The sequence below is a fragment of the Artibeus jamaicensis genome, unplaced genomic scaffold (genome assembly GCF_021234435.1).
Source record: "Artibeus jamaicensis isolate MK-2021 breed Jamaican fruit bat unplaced genomic scaffold, CSHL_Jam_final contig_252, whole genome shotgun sequence".
Taxonomy (NCBI): domain Eukaryota; kingdom Metazoa; phylum Chordata; class Mammalia; order Chiroptera; family Phyllostomidae; genus Artibeus; species Artibeus jamaicensis.
This window is the reverse complement of record NW_026521538.1, coordinates 1,559,350-1,570,353: the sequence shown is the minus strand read 5'-3', so window position 1 is coordinate 1,570,353 and position 11,004 is coordinate 1,559,350. Positions and strand designations below refer to the sequence as shown.

The following is an 11,004-nucleotide window of genomic DNA, read 5'->3' as shown; positions in this document are numbered from 1 at the left end:
TCAAGTTTCAGGAGATGGCTGGTATTCAACGTGCTACAGCAATGATGTAATCTGTCTCTTTTGCATAAGAAGAAATAAATGTAAAAGGATGAACAAAATTGAGATAAGAAGAGGAAGAAAACAAGAGGGCAAAGAGGCAGGAGAAGATACATCAGGGAATGGTTGTTCCTGAAAAAGGAAAATTTTCTCAAGCAAGGTCAGCAAAGTTTTTCTTTAAGGTCCAGACAGCAAATACCTGGCTTTGTGGGCCACACAGTCTCTGTGGCAGCTCCTCCGCTCTGCGGGGAAGCAGCCACTGGCAATCCACACCAGATGGACGTGGCTGTGCTTCAATATACTTTTATTTACAGAAGAGTGACCAGCCCACGGGCTGCAGACTCTTGGCAGAGTATCTTAAATCAAAGAGAGCCCTAAAACCAAGACTGGGTCTGGTCCCTGGGCCAGCATCTTAGCAAACTCCACCCCAGTCCCAGGTGCCACGGCAAGACACCAGACTGATTGATGGTGACACCAGAGCCTCTCCAGCTGGCATCACTTTGTCCTTTCCTTTTGGCTCTTAGGCCCACTGAGCAATAGGTATGCTGCCCATAAATGAGAGTGACAGCTCCCGCCCTCACCACCGAATCCATCCACAAGGCAGGAAGGAGACTGAACTCCAGTTCAGAGGAGCTGTCTGGAAGTGTGTTACTGACAACCTGTCTGAATGCTGGGAAATTCACTGGCCCAGTATGTCATGTGCCCGGGACACCAGCAAAAGCACTGCATGTGCGAAGGAATGACCTAACTGCACTTCTCTATCCATACACCACAGCAACAAAGAGGCACGAAAGCCACAGCCTAAGATTATTTCTTAGGGAAGGCTTGTGTAGAAGTGTTTAATGAAATACAGACACAATAGAACGGGCCTACTTGAGCAACTGAAGGGACCAGCAGTTGCAGATTAACAGACACTAGTAACATTCCTATGTAGGAAGCCTCAAGAGCGGAACACAGGCTCATGGCCCTCCTGCTGTGCTGCAAGACTGCTGCTGTGTCTGAGGAAGTGCCAGGTGAGGCTGGACCCGACTCAGGCAGCAGTCTCCCTGGTGTCCTCCCAAATCCGAGAAGCCTCATGGGATAGAAAATGGGTTTCCAGAAGAGGGCCCAGCTCTGGGGACCTATGGGAGAGCTTCAGTGACTGCTGCCCAGGCGTCTCCCAGCGCCTCCAAAAGCTGAAAGATCACACCAGTGGTCTCTAGTCACCCACTTTGGCTCCAACACGGGGACAGCCATTTTACTGAGCACAGGCCCAGGAGCAGAATTCCCTTCTGATCTGGAATCCAGACTGTGGCACAGACTGCCTTTGTGTGTGGTGGCAAGCCACAGTGAAGAGGGGATGAGAAGGGGCCTCTGCAAGAGAGGGGAGACGAGGGAGACCCATGTCGCATCAAGCCTGGGCTTGCAGGTGTCGTGGGGGGGTGGGGAGCTGGGGCTGCTGCGAGGGTAAACGGGTCTTCCACAGTCAGCCCTTGAGTTTAATTTTTCTTTCTTCCTTCTATTAGCAAAATTAACTGAATCGGCAAAAACGAGATTCAACAAATACAAAAATAATTCTAAGCTTTTAATCTCATAATCAGGTAGAATTCCCAGTCTATTTAAATGTAATCACTAAAGAGTAAGTTGATTTTAAAGATGATCCATTGCATTGTTAGGTGTATAAATAAATACATACATATTGTTAACTTTTCTCAAATGCTTTTTAGAATGAGATAGAAGGCTACTATCTGAAGTAAGCTTTTACAAAAGAAAAAGAAAACTTAGAAAACTAAGTGGAATGAGTGATAAACCTGGAACCGAAACAGTTCCACCCACTCTCTGCCTCATGCCTCTAACCTAACGCAGGCACCCTCCCGAGGCAGTCAGTCTGTACGCAGCTAAGGGGGCACCTTGAACGTGTCGACAGAATCGACACACCTGACATCGGCAAACCTCAGGTGTAAGTCACCACAAACACAGTATCCAGTGACGACTCTACAAAAAGATATTTTAAACTTTGATACCACTTTCTAAAGATTAAATGAACCTACTCAAAACATAGTAATGCTTCTGTGCAACTTAATGCTGAGAAAGGGCTGCCAACACACACACTCAGCAGTTTCATTAATATAGGTAGCTCTTGAATGGCCACAGTCAAAGATATTGAAAAGAAAAAAAGGGACTTGTGGGATAGAGGAGATATCAGGAGAAAAAAATCAAGGCTTCACTGAGGATAGTCAGCTTCACTATCTATGAAATTCTACACAATTCTTACCTTCCCGTGAGTCGGATGCTCTTCTCCAGCACTACCCAATCACCGGAAGTCTTCACTGTACACACACGGCAAGGCTTTTACAGCTTGGGTAGAAGGCCTGTTTTATCATGGTCTAAAGAAACTAAAGCACAGAAAAAAGTCCACCTGGGTTTATCTAAACAATCTAAACTGATCTGAACAATCTAAATGGAACAATTTTTAATAGAAAAGACGGAGTAGCAACTATCCATACAAGCCTATTCTGGTGACAGAGCATGCGCGAGAAGCTGGTTGAGGCTCTAACAACTGAGCCTTTCTTGGAGAGTGGCCCAGTGGAAATGTTGAGTACACGCTGTATTAGGACGGAGCAAGGTTAGAGGCACCAAGGTAAAGCCAATGTACCCATCTCAGGCTTCACTTGGGGAAGGCAAACATCAGTGACAAATAGTGCAGCTCTCACTTTTGAGCCTGACATGGCAGAGGCAGGGGTGATACTACAAGCACAAACTACAGGTATGGTGCTGACCAATCAGAACGGACACCCACTCTAAACATGTAATCCACACGGACATCCGCTCCGGGTGCAGGGTGTGTGGGCCCACTGTGAGATACTGAAGCTGCTTCCTCCAACTGCACGTTTGCTGCGACCTTCACATAATGCTGTGCTCTTTTGACCTTTCTGAGTCCAACGCCAAAGTAGTCTGCAGGATACTCACAGAAACCCTGGGCCACATTGAACTACGCGGCCTGTGCTGATTACCCAGCTCATGAACTCCCTAGCACTGCACACAGGGAAGAAAAAACTTTTACTGTGGAACTGGGGTCGGGAGACGTTTGTGGCTGGTAGCCAGATGCACATGCACACACACCCTCTTCAACTTCTCTGTTACTGGAAATAACATTTTGGCTTCCTCTGAATACAAAAGTACTTAGGTCAAAAGAGAAAAGTAGAATAGTCACTCTTATCCTAGTTGGCTAATCATAGCTACAGCAGGTGGGGGCGGAGGCAACAAAACCCTGTTAGAATGCTAGCAAGCTTAAAAGGCCCAAAATGCAAAAATGCAAAAATGCAAAGCATGGGAAGAACAAGTAACGCAAATAATTTTTAGAGGTCATAAACCGAAATTCACACCTGGTGACACACCTTTTTGTCTCATGGGCACATATTTTGGAACCCATTTCTTTTTCCAGTGAGAAAAATCAAAATTAAGAGGAGTAACCAACAACGAATAGGAGTTTTAAAAAAGGGGTAACAAATATTAACCTTTCACAACAATTATAAATGCCCTCTGCATTTTCCACATACCATAAAAATGATTTGGTTTAGCTTTCAAATATCACTTAAACAAACGAGACAGAGAGGGAAGTTCACTGCTGGGGCCGGCAAAGAGGAGCATCTGCCCAGGCACAGACGCGGCAGGAGTGGCTGGAAAGCTACTTTTATGTGCATGACGGCGGTCTCTCGGCTACAGTACAAGTGCTTGTGCATCAAGTATAAAATACAAGCCTTTAATCACATAGATCAGCTTTTTAGCTTTTGTAAATTTTAAACACAAAAAGGATAAATAAGGCACTGTACTTTTAAAAACTAAAACTGCTTGGTTCCAAGTTTAAAACCCAAGGAACAACCAGAATATAATATATAACTTCCCTTACTCAGCCTCAGAGAAAGACTCGGCAAGTTCCCTTCTCCATCTGAGATGCATTTTTCTGACATTTAAAGTATGGTGTTCTCCATTAACTGCAGATTTGAAAGGCTTGATAAGCTTATAAAAGCGAATTTAGTTAATGCAAAATAAAGGGTTACTTCTATAGAGCAGTTTTACTCTTGGCTACCACCCTTCGATCACTTTGCATCCAGCCGCCTCCGCTTGCTGTGGGAAGAGTCCAGCTTAGCCTTCAGCTTTCGCTTCCTCTGGGCTGCACTGTTCTCTGGGGTTTTCGTCGAGGGTCTGGCCCGAGCCTTTCCACTGCTCTGCTTTCTGTTTGTGGCTTTCTGTGGCCTCGAAGAGGATTCACCTGCCCCTTTTTGCTTTGTGGGTTTTGTCACTGTCTCCGAGGCGGTGGGCTGGGTAGGTCTTTTGTTTGTATTCTCTTTTTCTTTCCTGGAGGGAGGACAGTTCTTCCCAGAGGACTTTTTAAGGTTCTTTACTTTATTCTCTTTCAAAGATGTCTTTTTGGGCAGTTGGCTGACTCTGTCCCTTGCAGCTGGCTTCCTGGCAGCAGGGGTTTTGGTGGCTCCATCAATATGCTTTTCTTTGCTGGCTTTCATCGCAGCTCCCTTGTCCCTCCTGTCCAGAGTGCTGCCGCCTTCGGTCCTCTTGCGTTTATTCTGAACTTCCGCTTTCGCCAAGAGCTCAGATGTCTGCTTCCCTTTCCTCCCCTTTGTTCCTTCAGTGCTCTTGGGCTTAATGGGAAACCCATTGGCATCCACTTGCAGGGCAAACTTGGGGGACATCAGAGGGTTGATGCACACACTTTTACAACTCTGTTTACCTTCTGCAGCCAGACCCACTGGGTTTTCCTTTTTCTCGTTCTTGATCATGCGTTGCTGGGCTCTGAGCTTTCCTCGGATATTGGAATATTTTCTAAGGATCCGGGTACTGGCTGGAGTAGGTGAGCTTGTGGGAGGGTGGCTATTCCTACCTTCCTTGACTTCTTCTCTGTTGTCTTCAGAACTGGGGCCAAGGCTGATGTCACTGCCATTCTCTGGCTCCGTTTGGTCCGGATTCTCTCGAAATTTAGCCCAAAGCTTCTGCGTTTTCCAGTTGTTCTTAGCAGGGGTAGCCCCGGGAAACTTCTTCAAGTGTTTTTTCAGGCGTTCAGCCTGTACTGAACTGGGGTACAGGCTGGAAGGTGGGTATTTCTGAAGAGGATGCTTGACCGGGGGCGTGTCTCCTGGAAGACGGGTATTGAGCTTCTTCACGATTACCAGCGACCGGGTCTCGGTTGTCTCCAAGAACCATTTACAGATGTTGGACAGTTTGAAGTTTGTCATGAACAGCATCTGAACAGGAGAAAACTTCTGAGCCTCCAGTGATCCCCTACATTTCCGTGACCTTTTCTTGCTTTTCCAAATCTCCTTCAGTTTGTCTGACTTGTTCCTTGCTCTTGGTGTTGGCTGGCCTTCTTTCTCCAACTGGATCCAGCCCTTCTGAACTTTCATGTATTGGGCATTGAAGTTGGCAATCAGCTCCTGGTTTTCCTCCTCGGCACACCATTCCACGAACTTTGGCTGGTCGTCAACTACTGCTTCCACGTCATCCTCTTCTGAAGGATCTCCACTCTCTGAAGCTTCGTTGTCCTTTGGTGCTGGGTTTTCTTGTGCTACTTCCTTTTCTGAAGTCACTTTTGTAGTATCCAAGGGGTCCAGAGAATGAGCATGTCTTAGGTTGTAGGTCAAAGAGGTCTGTCTCGTGAGCCTTGGTGCCCATTTTGGGGGTCCAGCAGCGTCACCACTTCCGCTGCTGGACAACCCAAGCACAGTGGACGGCAAGTCGCTGTGATCGTCTTTGTGCCAGGTGTCTGCACCGCCCACCTCACTTACCAGCTCCTCCACATCTTGTGCAGGAGTAGGTCCTGTGCTCTCTTCCGGTTGCTCTGGGAAAGTGCACAGGACACTTTCTAAGGGGTCATGAGCATTATTCTCACCTAGCTTAGACTGGACATAGATTTCCAGTCTCTCTCCAGGCAGGGGCTGGCCAACTGTAGTTATAGGCTCGCTGCTGGGGGAAATATCTTCTTCGTCCCCTTGGACCTCTTTTGCCAGCGTGTTTTTACAAGTCTGCCTGGCGGTGAGCCCGCCTCCTTCGCTCTCCCACTCAGCATCCGTCTCAGAAGGCTTTTCATTGACATCTGGGTTTTCAGTGTCTACCAGAGCTTCTGGATGGAGACCCTCGGTCACGAGGCCCTCAGGTGTTGTTCCACCGGGGTGTCCTTCTTTTTTAGAACGCTTTACACCAGGATTTTTAGAAACCTTGACTTCAGGGCAAGCTGAGGAAGAATCTGAACTTTGATTTCTTAGGCCCTTGTCAACAGAGGAAGAATCTGAAAGTTGACTTCTCAGGCACCTATCAGAGGCCTCCGGGAATTTTTTACTTTTTTTCTTCTTGTCTGAGCTCTCCTCAGGTGAGTCACTGTTTTGTTCACATAGATCTTTTTCTGAAGGATGTTTGATATCACTGCCCTCTTCCTCTGATTTTTCCGTATTGCCTGCTGCCTCGCTTTCCTCCATTTCACTGGGGTTTTCCTCAGTAGAAGTGCTGCTTGCCTTTGAGAGCGGGTCAGTATCTAGCTCCTGAGTGTCCTCAGTCTTGGCCTCGGTCCTGATGCTTTGTTCATCCTCCGCCTCTCCCAGGCTCCTGGGAGGCTCCAGACACACTGGGGGACTCTGGCTGACAGAGCACGGAGGGCCTTCTGCTCTGCCTACTGTCTCAGGAGACGAATGAGGCCTAGAAACAATATCCTCATTGCCTTCCTCAGAAATGCTCTCAGTAAAGGGACCCATGTGACAGTCTTCAGGTTCATTCATCTCCTTTGCATCCAGCAGTTCAACTGGTTGTTCGTCTCGTTCAGGGGAAGAAATCCCACTTGCTGTGGGAACTGAGACCATGGAAATGTCTGTGGGCACGTCCTCTTCAGGGAGGTCAGCAGGGAGAGGCCACACCAGGTTGGAGGGGGTTGTCTCCTCTGACCTCGGTGAGCTGCTTGGATGGGGTTCACTCGCTGTGGGGCAGACCTCAGGCTCCTGAGATTCCTTTTCAGATGAAGCATCTCTGTCTCCTTCCTTGAGGGAGGTTATTTCTTTACTAGGCTCTTTAGTGTTGTCTTCTCTGGGAAGCTGCATATCTATGATAGGTCTCGGGGCTGAAATTACAGGGGCCTGCTTGGGTGTGTCCACCGCCTCCAACACCTCAGTCGAGCAGCTTGCTTTTTCCTGGGAGTGTAAATTTCTGGCTAGCGTGCGAACAGTTGGCAGCTCACAACAATCCCCATTAAAAAAGTATCCTCGAGTACTCTTCCTAGCTGTTTTCCGAGAAGACAATATTGATCTTTGATTCTCAAAGTGGCATTCTGTTATTGGCTGACTGATGTAGACAACATCACACTGGTTATCATAATCATTTATCCGTAGCCCTGATGCCCTTTTACCCTTCCGTGCTGTCTTAATGGAGGCTGGTAACATCTTGGTTCGTGAATGTCCATTGGATGCTTTGTGCACAGGAGGCATGGGGCTGGGGGCTAACCACCCGTCTTTGGAATGATCAAACTGGCCCTTATCACTGGGATGCAGATGGTAACCCACCTTATTTCTTCCTAGTGAGTGAAGATGGTTCTCTTGCTTTAGCCTTGAATCTTGTTCACTTGCCTCTAAATCCTGGCGCAAAGGTGTTTTTGAACTACACTGTAAAGTATTTTCTTTGTCAGCAGTTCTGGATGAGTTCTCTGTAAACCCTGAGTCCCAAGCCTCTTCTGATAAAGCTTTGAATGAATTCCTTTGAGAAACAATACAGCTGCTGTTCTCCTCACTATTCTCAGCTGCCGTGTTTACTGCAATTAGGCTTTCTACTAAAGCTGAACTCTGCACATGGTCTTTACCATCCTCACGCATTTTCACATTTGCATCTTGCTCCTGTCCAGTGGTTTGCCCCTCCAAGCTCTTGGAGATGTGATGGAAGTTGAACGAGGAAGAATCAGATGTACTGAGGTATCCCAGAGTGGCACTATCTACTGAACTCCCAGAATCAGGGTTAGTGGTTGGAAGTTCAGAGGAATCTTTCTGGACAACAGTCAAGGCATTCTCTCTTCCAGCTACAGAGTTTGTCTCAGGAGGAGACTCTGAAAGAGCCTTTTCTGCAAAGCAGAGAGGGCCGTGAGAGTCTGATGAGTCTGCTACCAAGTCTGCAGAAGGAGGAGACTTCATATCGAGACACAAAATATCGTTTTCCTTATGTTTGGTGCTTAGCGGGGCACAACCAGCACTGCAAGTGGATGCATCCATTGCTCCAGAACCCGAAGGTTGCAGGTCCTCGGTGCCCGGCTGGGATTCAGTGTACAGATCGTTGAGAACACGAATGAACTGCTTCTGATGATGAGTGCACAGTTTGACCATAAACTTCTCCAGGGGGGACTTCGACTGATTGTTAGAATCTACTGCTATTGCCTCTGTTGAGTTCTCACTAGACAGACAAAGAGAAAGAAGGGAATTAGTATGGTCGTTTTCCAAAGAAGCAATTTTACATTATGCAGTTCACCTAATGTTACTCATGTGGTAAAGAGAGTGAACACTCTGGCCAAAACTGCTTCTAAATGCCCACATACTACTGATTAAATAGATAAGTATTTCCCCAAATAAAATATAAAGCTGTTCTAGTCTCAATTCTAGCGACAACATCCTTCATATTTTTAAGTGAGCACTCACAAATAATTTTTATCTTCTAAAGAAGAAATACTGGACTTCCGCCAAGATGGAGGCATAGGTGGATGTGCCGTGCCTTCTCACACAACCAAGTTTAGAGACAACTAAATATCAGCAACAGAAAACACAGCCAGAACACGGAAAATTGAACTTTTCGGAAGTCCATTAACAACAAATTCTTCAGCCTGACCGGTAAGGGGAGAAACCAACGGCTGGTGAAGCGGGGTTGCACAGGAAAACTCGGTCGGACAGACTCAGGCGCGCGGAATCCAGGCGCAGGGTTGGACCTAGTGAGCGACCGAGCGAGCCACCAGGCGAGCGACCGCAGGGGAGACAGCGGGGAGCGGTGCTGCGTGTTGACTGTGGTTGCGCATTTGTGCGTGGGTGGACAGGCGAGGAAGTGGGCGGTTGGACCGGAGCCCGGTGGGTCCCGGCAAGCAGTGGAGGGCGCCGCCATTTCCCTGCTCTGACCCCACCTCCACATACAGCGTCATAACCCAGTGACTCTGAGTGGCCCGGCCCAGGTGAACCACCTAAGGCGCTGATCCTCGCCCAGCTGTGAGAAACAGCAGAAGGGGTCGCCATTTCCCCGCTCTGACCACGCCCCCCACATACAGCGTCACAACCCAGCGACCTGGGAGTCCAAGGCGCCGCTTCTCAACTTAAAGGGCCAGAACAGACCAAAAATGTCGCAAGAATATCTCAAAGCCCCAGAACCCATAGATCTAAGCGATGAAGAAATAGCAAAACTCTCAGACGCACAGTTTAAAACACTGGTCATCAGGATCCTCACAGAAATGGTTGATTATACCGACAAATTAGACAAATATATGAAGGCGAAACTAATTGAAATGAATGGAATTGCACAGGACACCAATAGCAATGAAAAGGAAACTGGGACTCAAATCAATGGAGTGGACCAGAAGAACGCAAATAATGGCCAAACAGAAAAGAGTCAAGAGCAAGAATTCAAAGAAGTGAGGAGAGTCTTAGGAACCTCCAGGACATCTTTAAACGCTCCAACATCCGAATTATAGGGGTACCAGAAGGGGGAAAGGCACAGCCACCAGTGGAAAACTTATTTGAACAAATAATAAAGGAGAATTTCCCCAATCTGGCAAAGGGAAATAGACTTCCGGGAAATCCAGGAAGCTCAGAGAGTCCCAAAGAAGTTGGACCCAAGAAGGAACACACCAAGGCACATCATCATTACATTAGCCAAAATGAAAATGAAGGAGAGAATCCTAGAAGCAGCAAGAGCTAAGGGGACAGTCACCTACAAAGGAGTCCCCATCAGACTGTCAGCGGATTTCTCAAAAGAGACCTTCCAGGCAAGAAGGGGCTGGAAAGAGGTATTCCAAGTCATGAAATCCAAAGACCTACAACCAAGATTGCTCTATCCAGCAAAACTTTCATTTAGAATGGAAGGACAGATAAGGTGCTTCTCAGATAAGATCAAATTCAAGGAGTTCATCATCACCAAGCCCTTATTATATGAAATGTTAAAGGGACTTATCTAAGAAAAAGAAGTTAAAGAAACATGAACAGTGAAAGGACAACAAACTCACAGTTATTAAGAACCACACCTAAAACAAAAGCAAACTAAAAGGACAGCTAGATCAGGAGTGGAAACATAGAAATGAAGATCTCAAGGAGGGTTAGCAACAGGGGAGTGGGAGGAGGAGAAGGGGGGGGAGAAGGTACAGAAAATAAGTAGCATAGACAGTAGATAGAAAATAGATGGGGGGGCAAGAATAGCATGGGAAATATAGAATCTAAAGGACTTGAGACACATGATCATAAACTAAAGGGGGGGGTAATGGTGGGGATGGGGGGGTAGGGTGGAGGGGAATGAAAGGGGGAATAGAACAACTGTAACAGCATAATCAATAAAAAATTTAAAAAAAAAAGAAAAAAAAGAAGAAATACTGAAAATAATAAACTTTTTCAAATAACAAAATTTTGGCTACATTATTAACTCCAGTTGCTCAACATAATACTTCTGTTTTAGGCCTAGGAATTCCTGTTAAGTAATTATTGGTTATAAGTTCATAACACTGACAAAAATTCAGACACATTATATTATAAATCTTGGTTTAGAAATACTTAGAGAAATTACAACTTTAATATGGTTTTTTAACATGACCAACTGGCTAGACTTTTTAATTCTGCAAATAACAATGAAGGAATCCTTCTACCCCTTTCCTGGCATGTAGAGGAAGAGAGATCAATAATTTCACGTTTCAGACACTGAACAATGGAAGGACAAGCAGTTTCTGATCCCTAGGCTCTGAGTGAGGAAACAGATAGGAAATGA

The 11,004-nt window shown here is 46.5% G+C and overlaps 1 protein-coding gene across 9 annotated transcripts in view; it reads right to left on the bottom strand.

The window, feature by feature from the left end:
• Positions 1 to 3,764: 3,764 nt before the first annotated feature.
• The window catches only part of LCOR (ligand dependent nuclear receptor corepressor), a 150,823-nt gene continuing 143,583 nt past the window's right edge, over positions 3,765 to 11,004 (bottom strand). For all 9 annotated transcript variants that reach the window (XM_037138919.2, XM_053662475.1, XM_053662474.1 and 6 more), the window contains one exon: positions 3,765 to 8,448. In XM_037138919.2, the coding sequence (XP_036994814.2) occupies positions 4,116 to 8,448 (4,333 nt within the window). In that variant the 3' untranslated portion in view covers positions 3,765 to 4,115. The remainder of the gene's footprint in view (positions 8,449 to 11,004) is intronic.